Source organism: Impatiens glandulifera, chromosome 5 (assembly GCF_907164915.1).
Source record: "Impatiens glandulifera chromosome 5, dImpGla2.1, whole genome shotgun sequence".
In the NCBI taxonomy this organism is placed as follows: Eukaryota; Viridiplantae; Streptophyta; class Magnoliopsida; order Ericales; family Balsaminaceae; genus Impatiens; species Impatiens glandulifera.
The window spans coordinates 19,215,060-19,233,376 of NC_061866.1; the positions used below are offsets into that span (position 1 = coordinate 19,215,060).

The window sequence follows — 18,317 nt, forward strand, 5'->3', positions numbered from 1 at the left end:
GGGGGGGTTTTTTTTAAATTCCGGGTAAACGGGTCAGGGTTTTCTTTTTAGAAAACGGGTTAGAGTATAAATACTTTTTTTGGGTATTTTTCTCATAACTGAGCAAATAGAGAGAGAGTGAATTACAGATCTAGGGTTTTCTGGTTTCCTTCTTCTTCTTGTTCTTTGGCTGATCTAGAGTGAGAGATTGGGGGAGCTTTTGATTGTGGAGTAGTCCAATCATTCCTAGTGTAATCACTTCTTTCATTTGAGAGCAGAGCTGTAAGTTTCTACTATTGACATTTGTTTGATTTAGTGAAACTTATCCCTCCCGTGGACGTAGGTCGATTTTGACCGAACCACGTATATTGTGTTGTCGTTTATTGCTTTGTGCTATTTCAGTTCTTGGTAATCTGTTTATCGTCATAGACGATTTGGAATCTGATTTGCTACAGGTTTTGATTTCTAAGAAGATCCATAGTTTTGTTGTTGCAAAACCCAACAAGGACCACCTTGGGCCCCAATATTATCTTGCTTAACCTCATACGGTTCCTCATCAACATAGTTTGTGGCTTTCATTGATGCTTTTATCCCTGCACAAAAACAATGTTAATTTAACAGAACATATGTATGAAACAAATCGTGTTAAGAGAGACTCACAATCAATCGTAATGACCCATCTCCCGTTCAATATTGCCTTCATTAGTTTTAGAGTTTGGCCGCATGCACCATTAACATCAGTGTAAGCTATAAGATGAGTAACATCATCTCTCCACTTCATAGACACCCTTGCACCAAAAGTGCGAGCAAATTGCACTATCAAGAACTGCGTCAAAAAATAATATAATGGTCATTACATTCAAAACTAGATTATATGGACATAGTAGAGAGAATAGTACATTATCTTCACAAGATAATTGATTGGGACATAAGGTCATAACAGTATTTGTTGCGTGCATATCATAAAAAAAATGAGTTTTGTTATTAAATACGAACAATTTCATCACATTATTTTAACTAGGGTTTGTAAAAAAACATAAATATGAACATTTCAATTCAACATAACGACCATTTTATTGAACGAACTAGGGTTTAAGGTTTGTGGTTTCCTAACTAGGATTTTATTGCACGTACCATTTTGTTGAACGAACGGAGCAACCCGATTGTGGTGGCGGTCGTGGCAGCTCCTGATCTTGAACGAACCAAAGGGAGAGTAGACTCGTCGAGAGGCGAGAGGTAGAAATAGGGAGGGATAGGGTTTAGGGGGTTGGAGAGTAGACTCGTCGAGAGGCGAGAGACGGAAATAGTTTTTTAGAAAATTAGGACAAAAAAATTATATATACGATGAAAGACGAGAAGTATCATTCACGCGTTTTATCTAAAATGCGTAAGTTGATTAACGCTTTTTAGATGAAATGCGTGAATGATACTTCTCGTAAATTGAAAAACGAGAAGTGTCATTCACGCGTTTCATCTAAAACGCGTTAATCAACTCACGCATTTTAGATGAAAATGCGTGAATGACATTTTTCGTAAATAAGCGGCAAATCAGACGCGCGAGGAATATTTCTGACTTTTCGCGGGACAAAAAGTTCTTTTTATCAACTTTATCAAGCAAAGGCCTTTTTTGGAATTACACCTGGTATGGGGCCATTCATCAAATTTCCCAAACTAAAGAGGTGGGTGGGTTCTTTAAAGCCAAAACTGTAGGGACACGTAGAGAGAAATGATGTAACCAATAACAATGTTCCACGTCAACATTGTGACCTGTAATGTTACAAATGAGACCCTCAAAGCTACATCCACATCAACCCAATTATCTCAAGTGTATCAGATCAGGCCAATTTGCAAATTAGAATTTATTAAAACCCTAACCCTCATTCAACAACACGATTTCGATTTCGATTACGATTACTGATTCTTCTCGCTTGATAGCTCTTCGATCCAATTCAGTGGATCACAATCAAGGAAGACGCACGGACTTATTAATCTATCATGGCTGCCCCTTTCTTCTCAACTCCGATGCAGCCTTACGTTTATCAGGTGCTATATCTTTTTTGTCTTTATGAATTCTTGAATTTGTCCGTGTGATTAAGGGTTTAGCTCTCTTTTTTGCTTGATCCATGATAGACGACCGGTTAGCTTTGCGAATTGAAGATACTTTTTTTCAGTACTTCCATTGTATAATAAGAAAGGATAGTAGTTCGGGGGTTGCTTTAAGGTTTCTCAGGTCTATGGATGGTGCTGGTGAGAATAATAATGATTTAGGTGTAAGAGTGACTGTTCTAGCATTTTCTGTTGATCCATGGATGTGCTAAACTCTGCTGGCGCTAGAGAGAATAATTCACTTGGAGAATTTAGGTTTACAAAGTTATTTTTTCTAGATGGAAGCTAGTCATGAATCATTAAGCCAAAAGTATCAGATTATGGGCTACTGCTTTGGTTAAGAAATTCAACTCTGTAGTGTCATTAATAAAATGACATTGGAGATCAGATGTTCTGGAAGCACACAAAGGAAACATAAGGCGACAAGTCAATAAGAGAAGTGAAAATATGTATTTCAAACTGTTGGGTGCAGTTCCTTTAAAATCTCTGCCCTTAACTAGGCCTCGGATCATTTCTACACCTCTATGCAATTCTTTGATTTTGCATTCTACTTGACTAGGTTCCATCTTTCCCGTCTGGGATGTTGCTAGAGAGGACAACAAAGGAGAATAGACATGCACCAGAAGCTTTAGGGACACAGCTGCTTCTGGTAGTGCGAATAAAATATTCTTTAGAGTTTGCTCTACTTTTTAGTTAACCAAGTTTGACTTTATTGGGATATGAAAAGGTAATTCCTTTTGAATTTCTAGGCTGGTGTAGTTATGGCTGTATGAACTGGTGCAATTGTTATGCTATGCTAAGAACACCTATGGAACAATCCTCGAAAAAATATTGAAAAGGTCCCAATTTTTTCAAGTTTCTTCAGGCATTCATAACATGCATGTCTCTTGAATGAACAAAGAGCTGTTTTGCTAGAGATTTTCACTCCATGTATCATTTTGTATGATTGCATTCCTAGTCAACTTTTTTGCAACTTAAAACTGTCTGCTTTCATCTTGTGATGGGAAAAAGCTTCCTTATGTATCATGATGATTTCATGGTCTGTTGACAAATTGCAGAGTCCACAAGATTCCATGACACCATTTCAAATCTTGGGTAGTGAGGCTCAGATAGTTCAGGTATATTTAGTGCTTTCATAACCTCAACAACATATAACAGTAAAGACTAAAGACAACTTTTTTCCTTTTTCCTGTTTAATATGTTTTTTCTTGTTTTAATGACAGATTATGCTAAAGCCTCAAGAAAAGATTTTTGCAAAGCCTGGTATGTGGATTAGAAATTTGGATTTGACCATAGACTTAACATGATTGATGCAAAGTTGCTAGTTTTGTTTGAATTATTCCTTTTTCTTTGCTAGGGGAAATTGTAGATGATTTAGTTTAGCGAGAGGTCATTTAAAAACATAAAGGATAACATGGCTATTGGTTATGGAATTTGTCACATTGCTGGCCTCTCTTTTGGTGTCTGTTAACTGTTGGCTCTTGTTGTTTCCCGTTTATAGGCTTTTCAAACATAATTATTATAGATCTTTTTGTCTTCAACATTTTAGACATTCATGGATTTCAGCCAAGGAATTTTAAGTCTATTCAGGAATGTAATTGTTAATGTTTGAGGTTGTGTGCTGTTGTTTGTTGAAGACTTCTTAATGTGAAAAAGGTTGATTTTGGTTTTTGGTTTTTTCATGATGTGTTATTTTTATTTTTTTATTTTTTCGTGAGGAATCAAGTTTATGCTACATTGTACTTTAATATTTTATATTACATGTATCCAATTTATTTACATGATGTGTTATTCTGCTTCCATTTATAAATCTTGCCTTCACCCCCCCAAAAATGAAACATGTTATAGATATTAGGAACACATGATTATACCTTGACGCATGGGGGTGTGCTTATAGGAGAAAGCCTGAATATAAGTAATTCATCCGGAGAATGGATTTTTGTTGGTTTATCTATATGGGAGTCTCCTACTCATTCTGCAACCAATATAAAATTCAAATAATCTAATTAATTTTGATGCTAATCACTTAATCTGAATATTATAGAAAACACATAATCATTACTTACTATTGAAGGTCTATACAAGGATCAAGAAATCCTTTTTAGTTTGAGTGCTTTGATGCATTGTCTAAATTCCCTTAATAGATGGAGTGTAACTAATATTATATGATGAGTTTTTTTGGGGTTTTTGTATATTTATAGATGCCTAAATAAGTTCTGCTATGAATTATTCAGAATATATGTAACGCCTCAAATACATTGAATTATCTTTGATTGGACTTCAGGTTCCATGTGCTACATGTCGGGGTCCATACAAATGGAAAATATGTATTCCCCTGAACACGAAGTAGGAATATTGCAGTGGCTGTTTGGCAAAAGTGTTACCAATATAGTTCTCTCTAATACTGGTACAAGTGATGGATTTATTGGAATTGCTGCACCTTCATTAGCCAGAATTCTTCCGGTTTGTTATCAGTTCTAGTTCTTTTGATTTATAAGTATCCTTTTTAATCTTAAATTAAATGTTTCTTGTTTTTTAATCCATCAAGAATGCTTTTTAGTCACAAACTCATTTTGCTTGAAAATTTGATATTTGTAGATTGATTTGGCAATGTTTGGTGGGGAAGTATTATGTCAGGTACAGCTAGTTCACTCCTCTTTCTGTTTTTTATATGTAAGAGAGATGAAGATTCTCTAGGGAATCCCTGAGGGCCTAAAGGCTATGGGAATTTTAAGTTAAAATTAGAATTAAAATTCAAACTCTTATGTTTGGAAAAACATAGAACTTATAATTCTTTAGAAATTTATTTAATTTTATATTAATCTTAATATGTACAAATCACAAAATTAATAAAATACTTTAATCGGAAGTACTGACTTTGAAAAAAACTGTTGGCAATGTTGTACAGGCGTTATAAGGGCCTATTGATTTAAAAAATGTGTAACTCTAACAAGGTCTATTGGCATTGAGGTGGTCCAAAGCTTAACAGGACGTACCACCAACATAAAAATAACATAGAATTAAAAAATTTAAGTGGGAAGGATAGAATTGAAGGTTAAAAACTCATCTATATTTAAATTTTATTAGAATTTGAAATCCTTAGTTTAAATGATTAAAAATGTGGCCACACTAAACCTAGGACCTCTCAAGGAGGATGGGGATATCCACTTCGTGTTGCCGTTAGGCTAGAAGAGGGGATTAGTTTAAATGATTAAACAAAAAAGCAAAATTAGAATTAGACTCCTAATTCCAATTCAACCTCAACCAAACATAAGAATTTATCACTTATTGGGTGCTAACTTCTTCCAAGGCATAACTTTTGAACTTCTTGTCTACGTTTTTTTTCTGTTTTTATCTAACTTTGTCAATACCGTTAGGCAGATGCATTCCTTTGTTCCATCAATGATGTTAAAGTAAACAATACTATTGATCCAAGAGCACGCAATGTTGTTGTTGGTCCAGAGGTAAGATGATGCGTAGTACTCCCTGCATTTTTAACTTTTCATTTCTGGGTTAATATCATATGAACTATTTATCGGGCAAATTCTATGAACCTTGACTGCTATATTTCAATGATAGGCATTCCTGAGACAAAAGCTGACTGGTCAAGGACTTGCATTTGTAGTTGCTGGTGGTTCTGGTATTTATTTCTATCATTGTTCTGTTACGACCTATGTTACAATCTTCTTGCATATTATAGAATTGTTGAAAAATGAGAAGGTTTAGGACTCAGTTAATTTTGCTGATTCTCATTTGCTAAAATACAAGTTCGTCCCAACACTTAATTCATTTTGTATGCATCAGATCTGCATGTGAAAAACGAGACCCAAATTTATACATAAACAAAAATAACAAGTGTTTCCAAACGAGTTATGCTTTGAGAATGAATAGTCGTTGATTTATCAGTGTATGTTTGTTTTACTCGTCTCCAATTCAGTGGTACAGAAGAATCTGGAGGTGGGTGAAGTTCTTAGTGTTGATGTCTCCTGCATTGTCATTGCATCATCTACAGTCAATGTCCAAGTAAAGTACAATGGTCCTATGAGGAAGACTGTATTTGGGGTAACTTTTTTTATAATATGTTAATTTGATTAATTCAATGCTGATTACCAAATTAAAGCTTCTTATTTAATACAATTGAATTGGTTGATGTTGTGATAAATGCAGGGAGACAATTCAGTGACAGCAGTTCTTACGGGACCTGGGATTGTATTCATTCAGAGCCTACCATTTCATCGACTTTCTCAACGCATTGCCAGGTATGGGCGATTTCTTCATTTGAATTGTTGTTGTATTATTGGGCTTGACTTGAAAATGGGAAATGATTATAACATAAAAACGGTTTTATGATTTGTAGGGCAGTGACTTCACCAAACATGAGGGAAAACCCAAAGTTGCTGATACAGATAGCCATTTTCTTCTTTCTGGCTTATGTTGTCGTTCTCTCATCAATCATTTTGACTGACATATGATCATAAGATACATACTCCCTTCCCTTCCCTACCCTATGTTTCATAACTCTCTTCTCCTTCTACTCTTAATTTAATCTTAAACTTCTTCCTCCCAGGCTCCATCATGTCCTAGGTTTGACCTTTTAATTTCCTTAAGATTAGCTTTTTATCTTCTTCAGAATCTGCTTCTTCATCCCATATAGAAAATATGCACATGTTTTTCTTTTGTAAAAGATGAGTTTGTTTTACTTTATCTTGTATGCACTAGTAAATCCAGGCTCAATCATATATTATATACTTCTTTTTCAAATGAACCTCAATTCTTTCTCTTTCTCAATATATATTTTGTGTACCTTACCTGGATTTTGATATGGGTTACTGTTGATCAAGACAATTAATATTTTAATTTAACTCAGTAAAATTTTATGAGAGGTTAGCCATTTCGGTTATATATAAATTTTTAAAGTAATTAAACTCTTATTATTTAAATTTATGAGTTTATAAATTATTTTTATTTTATAATTTTATATGATTTTACAGAAATAAAATGAATTTATATTTATATATTTAAAATAAAATTATAACTTAGTCAAACATATGTAATTATAATTTTTAGTTATTACTTGTTTATGATTGTTTTTTAAATTAATGTTATATTTAATTATATATAATAATAAGATATAATAAATATGATTAAATTATTAAATATTCTTAAACTAATTCATATCAATTATTATCTAATTAAATCATTACAATCACCATTTGAAATACCTAGATACCTTTTTCTATACTATTTTTTATAAATATAATGTAGAACAATTTATCTTTTACATTGAAATAGTTTATAATCAAAATGCTCAATTCCAAATTATAGAGCATTACTTAGTCAAATCTTATAACTATAAGAGTCTACAATGGTTTCTTGTTGGATTTAAGCAATTGTTATAGACAAAAATGTAATAACAGTTAAGAGTGCTTTTTATGAGAACGATGAGTTCCGGAGTGCGACTAATCCCCGTTCGGGTACAATTTTTTGATGAGGTTCTATCGCAAGAACGACGAGTCTTGGGATTGTGACCAGATTTTATGTCTAGGCTTCCAAAGGTAAAAGAGAGAGTCCAACTGGCAGCCGAAACCACCTTAGTAAGAATGCGCTAACTCAGTTGAGAATTTCACCGCACCGTACCTATGAACCCCTTTCCAAAGGAAGACTCACAAGAATAAGCACATATCCCAATGTATCCTAGTTATGTCTCTCAAATCATCTCTCAGCAACAGATCACTGAGTCTGGTTGGCACATCTTAGCATGAACAGTCTACACTACTGTAAAAAAATACGATGTGCTTAGAATGTAGAACTCGTATAAGCAAGTATGTTTTAGGTTATATACCCTCTCATTAGTTTTTTTTGGTGTAAAAGGGTCATGCTTCTAGAGACAATAGTTTGTTCCTAGCTAATTATCACGTCCATAACAAAATTGCAATTTTTTTGTACGCCTTAAAATCGAACATATATGTCCTTAGCTATTTTATCAAGAGTCGCAACTTAATTTGCTCTTTAAAAAATTAAAAAAGAATTTACGGAAATTTGTTGTTGTTGGAGTCTGGTACATAGTTACACGTGAAAAATGGCCTTATCACTCTACCCTCATGTGCCCGTCTATAAAGAAAGTCTTTACTTCGAAACTATTGTTGTTTTATTAAAGACATGACAATTTTACACTAAACAAGTAATTTATATTAACTATAACTAAAAACATAATTTTTGGCCTATGATTAAGGGACATGCTAATTTAGGTCAATGATATTCGTAACTATAATAAGCATAATTAAAAGCAATATGTGCATATATTGCGAGAGAGGACAGAAAATAGTTGAAACTTAAACTATTCCAAAAATGATTGTAAGCACATGAAATGGTCAAGAAAAATATAAGAATTATGTAGGAATTTTCTTTTTTAGAGCTATAGAATAGGAGAAAAATTCTTACATAATAAAAAATCCTACATAATTTTTATTGGTTTTAAATCTAGGAATTATGTATAAACCTATTTACAACAATTTTCTATTTTTTTGCAATTTATCAAATTGTTTAGAGAGTTTATAAATAAAAAATGGTTAGAAAATAAAATTTGGAAAACAAACAGGACCTAAGTCAGGCTTAGGCTTAGGCTTAAGTATGAAGCTAGGTTCGGGCTAGATGAGGGAACAGTTTCCAAAGTAACCTTGTTTGTTTGGCGTTCACTTTTCCAAACTAATCTAGTTTGTTTATTTATTCCCAAATTAACCTAGTTTAATATTCAAACTCAATTTTTATTTATTTATTTATTCTTTTTACAATTAAAATTCATTATATATAAAACTAAATTACTTATATATTTTGATATATAATTTAAATTATTATTTTTATAAATTAAATTATTTATATTTTGATATATATTTTAAATTATTATTTTTAAAAATTTAATTATTTATATTTTGATATATAATTTAAATTTAATTATTTTTATAAATTTGATTATTTATATTTTAATATATATATATATATATATATATTTACATTTTAATTATTATTTATATATATAATAAATATTCCCTTTAACCTTCTAATAAATAATTGATAAATACTAATAAATTTAAAATATTTTAACTATAATAATATAATAATTATATAATCATAAAAACGTTTTTAAATTTATCAATTATTTATTAAATATAATAACATTTTTAATTAATATTTTAACCTTAAAGATATGGTAATCTTTTTATTATATTTAATAAATAATTGATAAATTTAAAAACGCGAATATTTAATTATTATATTGTTATGGTTAAAATATTTTAAATTTATTAGTATCCATCAATTATTTATTAGAATTATTTAATATTTATTATACTATATAAATAATAATTGAAATATAAATATATATATATATATATATATATATTAAAATACAAATAATCAAATTTATAAAAAATAATTATATTTAAATTATATATCAAAATATAAATAATCTAATTTATAAAAATAATAATTTAAAATATATATCAAAATATAAATAATTTAGTTTATATAAATAATAATTTAAAATATATATCAAAATATAAATTTTATATATAATAAATTTTAAATGTAAATAAAAATAAAAATAAAATAAAACTGAATTTGAATAGTAAACTAGGTTAATTTGGGAATGAATGAACAAACTAAGTTACTTTAGGAAAGTGAACGCCAAATAAGGTTACTTTGGGAAACTGTTCCTAGATGAGGACTATAGGAGGTTAGAGAGGCCTGGAAGTAGGGTCGGGAGTCGGGACACGACATGCTCGTAAGTGGCTTGGGCTCCTTACTTGGCTTGAAGCTGAGAGGCCAGGGTTAGGGTTCGAATCCCTAAATGTCGGTGTACTTTTCGCATATTTTTAATTTTTTTCGGGCCTAGGATAGGCACTCATTTTCCCTCCCTCAATTTATTTTTTTAATTCTGAGCTTATAAATTATTTTTTAATTATATACGAGCTAATTACAATGAAATTTAAAAAATATATAATTATTTTTTGGAGCAATGTCGAATGGATACCAAAATAATTAATTCCAGACTTATCTATTTTAAATAATAAAATTAAAATGTCACAAATGAATAATTAGAGTGAATAATTAGTTAATGAAAATAAATCTATTATTATTATTTATTATTTAATTTGGTAGCTAGTTTAGAAATAATAATAATTAAGATATTTATTGATATCAATATTATATATTTGAAAATATATATATATATATATATATATATATATATATATATAATAAGTAATGAAATAAATAGGCTAAATAAAATAAATATATATTAATGTTGGTTTATTTATATAAATAAATAGACAAAATAAAATAATAAATATGAAAATTTGGTGGATTTTTAGTAGTTAAAGAAAAATAAATAAACAATTGAATATTGACTGAAAAAAATGAGAAACTAAGACATTGAGACCACTATAATTACTATAATTAGCTTCTTAAGACAAGGAAAATCGGACACTAAAAAGGACAACTGATTTATCATTTGTTTGTTTTACAACTTTTTGTTCAAATTTTATATTTATGTTGTTTGATTGTTTAGTGAGGTGTTCAAATACTTCAGCAATTTCTATGAAGCATTTAAGGCTTATTATAAGTTCTCATTTGTTTCAATTCCATTTATAAATTTTAATTTCATTAATATTGGAGTTTTGTATATTTTAATTAAAGTTTAATTTTTTTAAATTTAAATTGTTGATTAAGATTCACTACTAAAATAGTTTTAAATTTCTTTTGGGTATTTATTCATGTAAGTACTAAAAATATAAACACCAATTTATAAAATTACAAAAATTATTTGATTTATTTTTGAATAAATAAAATCAAAATAATTAATTCCAAATCAATAATCGATTTAAAACAATTAATTAGATTAATTATTGGATAATTAAAGACTAATATAAGAAAATGGCCAAAATAAAAATAAAATTATTTGAGATTAATATTTTACTTATTTTATCCTAAAATAATTTTAGAAAAAATAAAGGGATTAAAATAAATAATTAAAGATGAAATTAGGTAAAGATTAAATGAGGTACCCATGTCATCCTCAAAATTATTTATTTTACCCTAAAACCTGTAAAAAAAATTAAAAAAAATTGTCATATTTATTTTGATATTTTGTGTATTTAAAAAGATTAAAACTAAAACCAAAAGTTTGAAGGAAAAAATAATTTCAAACAATCACTTAAGGTTATAAATAAAATATAAAATTCGTAATCGGGTGTAGTCGAAATTTTATAGAATGACTACAGCCGAAACCGCAACCATCAGATGAGCATTGGATTTTAATCCAACGCTCTAGACGCGCCCGCGTAGCCCGCTGCAGTCAAAGAAGCGCGCGCCCGAGAAGCACCAAATTGACTAACACCCATTAGCTGAATCTTTAACGGAATGCCCAAACACGCACAAAATGACGCTATTTTGGAGCCCCAACCATCTTCTCCTTCCCGATCGCCGAAAGGATAAGAACATATCAACTTTTGATTTTTCAAAAGTGAAACTTCCTCCACAGTCAAACAAAACGGCTGATTCAAAAGCTAAAATGATCAACCTACTTCGGTGATCATTTCTCATACGAAAATACAAATGAATCATTCTTATTTTGGCCAATTTGGCTCTAGAACAGCCAAAACACCACTAATAGTTTTTGGCTAATTCAATCCATTTGAATGTATCAATCAACTCCAGACAACTATAAATAGCTTCCCTGAACAAATCTGAAGTCAAGAGATCCACTCTCTAGCTTCAAATCGATAAAATTCATAAATTTTCCATTAAAGCTTCAAGCTTTCGGATTTTTTAAAAACTTCGTATAAGGCCTTAAAGCTTGGACCTGAGCATACCAAAAGTTTTCCTCTTATCCTAAGAGTGTTCTCCATCCTTGGTATGATTTCAATCACACTCTAATTCATATTTTTATATTTACAATTTGAATTTGAAATTTTATATTTTAAATTACATAAACTTGTATACGAGCTGTTTATGGTGTTTTATGTTTAGAAATCAATATTAGGATCATTTATAAACTTTATGTATAAGTTAGAGTCAATTAATCAACCTTAAATAAAAAAATCCAAATTTTAATTTAAAAAATATCAAATTTGTTATTCTTGAGCTAATCTTTGAAAATCAAAACCCAGAAAGCTTCCCAACATGATTATTATCATGTTGGACAACTATTTAGATCATGTTTGATCCATCCCGATCATGTTTGATCAAAATTAAAAATTTTAAAAATAATTGAAAATTTTTGAGTTCTCAATTTGGTCAAAACAAACAGTTAGAGTTATTGTTTTGGTACCAATTAAGTATATGAGATATAAGGAAGTTATTTGATAGCTCATTTCTCCTCTAAACAGTTTTAAAACAAAAAATCCAATTTTTGATCATAAACTGTTTTTAACGATTTGATCATCATCTAGGTCGATTGATACCTTGAGATGATGATCAACATGTTCCTGGGAGCTTTGTGAAGCTACCCATGGTCTTGGATAAAAAAAATTCAAGCTTAAATCAAAATTGTAAAACCTACAACTTTTATATTCTTGAGGACCGAGAGGGCCGACCGACAACCATCGGTTCGGACCGAGAAATTCAAACCCAAAACCAAGTGGTCTGACCGAGAAATTCAATAGGACCTAGAGGTCCGATCGATGTTCTTAAGCTAGGACGAGAGATCTGACCGAGAACTTTTATATCCAAGACCGAAATGACTAACCTAGGACCAACAAGTGTAAACCTAGGACCAATGAATCTTGACCTAACCAAGAGTTCCCGAACCTAGGAGCATTGAGGTTAGTAGAGAGCTAACCCATGACCGGTGGATTTATACACCCTGACCGATGATTTAAGCTAATGACCGAGAGTCTTTAGCACCTCGACCGAGCGACTTTGGCACCCCAACCAAAGATTCCGAACCCCACCCGAGAGGCTCCTCGACCTAGATCAAGGGTTTTTAGACCCCAACCGACAAAAAAGGACTCAAGGCCTAAGACTTCGGTCCTAAGGCCTATTTGGTTCTCTTTTCAAAACTTCAAAATTATTTTTGTAATTTTGAAACCTCAAACTATTTTCTAAAAATCCAAAAAATTAAAAAAAAGTTTTCAAAATATTTTTGGGATGTTTCCACGCAAAATTATTTTGATAAAGGCTTGTTTGTGATTTATGTTGACACCCTAATACTTTTAAAAACTTATTTTGTTCAGGTATTTCCTCCCTAAGTCAACGTCATCAGCAAGAGGTACATACATTTAAATACTGTTGCTACATTATTTTAAATAACGCATAAACCTTTTGCATGCTTAGGACGAAAGAATAATTGGTAAAATAAAACGTTATACAACCGATTTTCAAAAGCCAAATTTATAACTAGCTAGTATCACCAAACTACGAACTAAAAGAAACTCTGACTAATACGTTTGTACACGTATTTCAATATTTATTGATTTCAAAAAAATCAATTGACGACTCTATTTAAAAACAAATAATCTTTTAAATTAATTAGGTTTAATTAATTTAAACAAAAAATTTCTAAAAATTCAAATAGTAATTTGATTATCGCAAATCTCTAGATTATTTAAAATTAAACCCCGAATTAATTATTTCTAGTTAATTTCAAAAGATATCAGGGATCATAAATATCTTTTAAAAAAATAATGTTGTAATTTAAAAGAAAATTCATGACAGACAAACTGAAGTTAAAATTCTCGTTCCTTAAGCTTTTCAAGAAAACTGAAACAAAGGGTGTTTTGGGGGTTACAACTTTCAGAGACTCTGCTGAGGATTAAATGTTTAACTCGAAAACATAAAATATGGCTTTTGAAACGCTTGTATCACATTTTCAACTTAATAGATTTGTCTTAAAAGGTACAACACCTAAGAGACACATTAGTTTTACCCTATTTTAAAGCCTTTACATGTAAATGGTATATCACCCTCTTCTTACTTGCAAAAAAGTATACGACTAGGATCAAAACTTTTCACCTATGTGCAAAGATTGTCAATGAGGAATGACAACTTGTTATAAACCAAGTGATGTTGCGAGAGGTAAAACTAAAATGCACGGGATCGACCACACCCTCTAGCGATGTGTCGTTTGATAGGACGTAGGAATTGTGGAGGTGGGGGAAATTCCAAATTGAGTTGATATTCCCTGGTTTATAATAGCAGTTTTACCCCCTCCACTATCGGGGAATGATACTCTCTTATGATTCCCCTTAGAATAAAAAAACTCAGATACTATCACCAAGCTAATTGTTTGTCGTGCCTAGACAACCAAAACCTTGTCACTATAACCCCTATGTGACTACTATATATGTATTATGTGTACGCATGTATAGTCTAAGTGAGCTTCTCAAACATGTTCCTTCTTTTCAAAACGAATACATTTTTGTAAATGTTTTGAATTTCCAATCACAGACGATGTCCATGCTAATAGATCTCGCAATAGTTCCATGGATTGATGTTTTCCATGCAAACGAGTGGAACTACCGATCCTATGGCTCCCATCATGAGGTTCATAAACTTTGAAATAAACTCCACCTTCTTGATGGAAATACAAAGAAGGTGGAACTCCGTAAAACAGGCCTACTTCATGGGAGAAAGGCACATGTGCCCAACCATAGAAGAACTTCGATCTATCCTAATGATGAACAACAAAAATATTCTGCATCTGAAAGCATTTGTAGAATCAATGTCCTTAAGGAAGATCTTACAAGATGAATAAATATACTCTAAGGTAACATCTGATACTATCCTCGCAAGTACATACATCGACTTCCAAATATGGATCAAGATGGAAATAAAGAATGGAAAAATTCCTTTGACTCTAGGATCATCCATGATAATAATGACAATCCTACTAGCTCATTTTTTCATAATAAAAGCAAATGGTAAGCCCTCTTTAAGAATCCTGGAGGTAGCATACCATATGCAAAGGGGAAACAAAGACCCCTCATGTATTATTTTGACAGAAATGATCATGGGTTTAAATAGTTCATGCCTATCTTCCACTATGAGAAAAAGAGGTCCACCTTTGATTATCTACATCTTGCTGCTCAACAAGTTTAAACGTTTTCCGCCAATATGTTCTGGAGACATCATGTCCCCTTCTCTTTAGTATCGAAGAATGAAGGAAGCGTTGCCTAGACCTATTGTACAAAGCAATGACGAAATTAGGGAAATACTCCCATGATATCCCATCAATTAAATCAGGGAAATACTCTCATGCTTCTAGACTTGGAATAAGTTACCTATTATTACACCCATAGCCTATTCAAACAATTCGACTATAGTTACATAGAAGCCACATTTGTTATAGACAAGCCAATCGACCACAAGGCATATGTGGGATATCGAGAGAAATGACACAACACCTTTAAAATGAATATCCTACAAAGTGAAGGAAGCACTTGAATGTCATTCTCTAAGAATACAAGCATATCTAGGAAAAGGAAGAGGAGGAGGTTTCTAGAGTGGGAATAGGCTACAATTGGACCTAAAGCCTGTGACCTCAATCAACAATTTCCCCCTTTTTGACTCTCTCTATAAAATATCAACAAAAGAGCTCTTTTTGTAACAAACTTAACGATGTATGTTTATATAACAACTCTATGTTTTCTTATCAAATCACAAAGGAAATGCTCACTCTCTAGGATTCATCTTATGTGCATTTGCATTTGTATTATACATTGTTACAACTGCAAACTCTCATCTCTTTCTTTTCGCAACAGTCCACGATTGCGACAGTCGACACATCCCCTAGAAAGATAGATTAAAAAACCGAACATTTTATACGCCACCAGATATACGAAGAACTCCTAGTACCTGAAATGGTCTCTATGACCAAATTTAGGGAAATGAAGGCATCTTTGCAACATGTGATGGAACAACTCGCATTGATCACAACTTCTTTAGTTAATCAACAAATCACGTCTACATCCCAAAACATACATTTTTCTTCTCGATTTCCTAACCAGGCATTCCCGTTTATGTTCACCCCTAATAACCCCTATCCTACTAGTCAACAAACTCAAGAGTAAATCTCTCTCTACGAAGACTCCGAAGAGGATATCAACCTAACTACACTGGTACAACATGAGGAGGTAATTAACTCCTGGTATCATAAGAAAAAAAAATTCCAGCGGCTGACCAACCACCGCTAACGGATTATGAACGCTAGATGGATTAAGTTCAAGACATGCAGGCAGAAATACAAACCCATCTAAACAAGCTAACTAAGAGAAAAAGCACTAAGGAACACTATGACTAGAAAGACGCTATGAAAGCTTCCGAACGAGTAGTTATTCCTTTAGGCATCAAACTTCCATCCATATCCAAGTACATCGGAAAAAGCAACCTATCAGTCTTTTTCAAAATGAACACTTCTGCAATGACACCATTATGACATGAAGAACCGGATGTTCTCCACTTATTCCCCTAGTACCTCGATGTCAGTACTCTATGCTTGTATCACCAGCAAAAGATATTCTATCTACAGAGCATATATGAACTAGTTTCAGCGTTCAAAGAACGCTTCTCAATACATTTCAACCTCGAACAATTAGAAAAGAGGTTGAAAAACATCAAACAATGAGAAAATGAGAAATTATCTTTGTTTATCGAAAGATGAAAAGCTGTCGCCGAGGAAATCGATTCTCTCCCAAGCGAACAACGACAAATCGATATAATCTTGGAAAGAGTTAATGGATGATATTCTGTTGGAATTGTCGCCAAGACCTTTCAAAATATGAAGAAATTATTGAAAATCAGAAATAATCTCGATGACGCCATCGGGAAAGAAAGGAGAGAGCAAAAATTATTCAAAGCTACCCCACTTCCAAGTCGTTTCCCAAGAAAGGAAAAGACAGAAGTACACTAGGTAACCACTACTTGATAGGAGCAATTGCCTCAAAAGACGAGCCCAAGTAAGCATCCACAGCCTAAGGTAGGTACAATCACTCCTACCAAAACCACACCTCCAAAGGCACTTAGACCTCCTAGAGTCTTTGACAAGCTAGGAATGCCTCTAAGTCAAGTGATGAAGATTCTTCAAGAAATTATCTCATCAAACCCCACTCCCCAAGCACAAATAAACCATTCATGGGAAAATATGAGAACACTTAGTGCGACCACCACCAAGCAAAGGGCCATGCTACCGACAACTGTTCCAAGACTTTATCGATCAGAACATGATCGCCAAGCCAGAAATAGCAAAGAATTCGCTACTAGATCATCAAGTCAATATACTCACCATCGACGAATCATCCCCTGACACCGACACGTTACTAGACCTGATCCATGACCTAGAGATCAACATGATTGATCTTTTACCCAAAAAGAATTCCAAAACTTGTTCTGGTAAGTCTTCTAAATGGTGGAATTAAAAAATTGCTGCCTACGTCTACGCCCTGATAGAAATCGCAACAGCACATGGTGGAACAAATTTTCAACCTAGTTTCATGAAAACTACATCGTCAATGTGCCATCCACTTCCCAACTTCCTGCAGAAACCAAAAGGAAAAATGAGCCTAGAGCTCTTAACCTAGGTCGCCTCCTAAGTCAACTGAAAGGAACAAATGCTAGCATTTTCATATGGGAAATCCTGATGTACTCTAGCGAGAACAAGAAAGTAGTCCTCAATGAGTTAAGCAAGGTTAATGTCTTTACTAACACCCTGAAGAACTAGTAGGGATCATATCCACTAGTTTGCAACATAACATGATTGGATTTGAAGACAATGATCTTACATCAGTCGAATCAAACCATGATAAAGACCTCTATATTCCTGTGCAAATAGAGGGAAAGACCATTTTGAAGTTCTTAATAGACAATGGATCCTACCTCAACGTATGTCCTTGGAGGATTCTTGAGAGGATAGGTATATCCTGAGACATGATCATACCATCTAACCTTTGTGTTAGTGGCTTCGACAGCTCAGTCCGTGAGATAATGAGTTTCCTCAAGTGCACCATCCAAGTGGCTGGTATACCCTTTTAAGTTGACTTTTGTGTCATCAAAATGCAACCTTCCTATAACTTGATCTTAGGAAGACCATGGTTGCATCAAGACAAGGCTTTATCTTCTACATTGCACCAAAAGCTGAGGTTCATTTCCAACGACCAAGTTATCATAGTTAACGGTGAAACTGACACTGTAGTAGTCATTGGGTTTACACTTATTGACGCCCCTAAGGTTGAACTAAGAAG

General features: G+C 32.4%; 1 protein-coding gene across 1 annotated transcript; it reads left to right on the plus strand.

Moving 5' to 3' along the window:
- Positions 1–1,812: 1,812 nt before the first annotated feature.
- Positions 1,813–6,839, plus strand: LOC124940326. The gene is made up of 10 exons (XM_047480837.1): positions 1,813–2,022; positions 3,144–3,203; positions 3,309–3,348; positions 4,370–4,548; positions 4,684–4,722; positions 5,463–5,549; positions 5,665–5,725; positions 6,023–6,147; positions 6,253–6,344; positions 6,443–6,839. The coding sequence occupies exons 1-10, from the start codon at positions 1,975–1,977 to the stop codon at positions 6,555–6,557; spliced, it is 846 nt and encodes a 281-aa protein (XP_047336793.1). The 5' UTR covers positions 1,813–1,974; the 3' UTR covers positions 6,558–6,839.
- Positions 6,840–18,317: the final 11,478 nt, after the last annotated feature.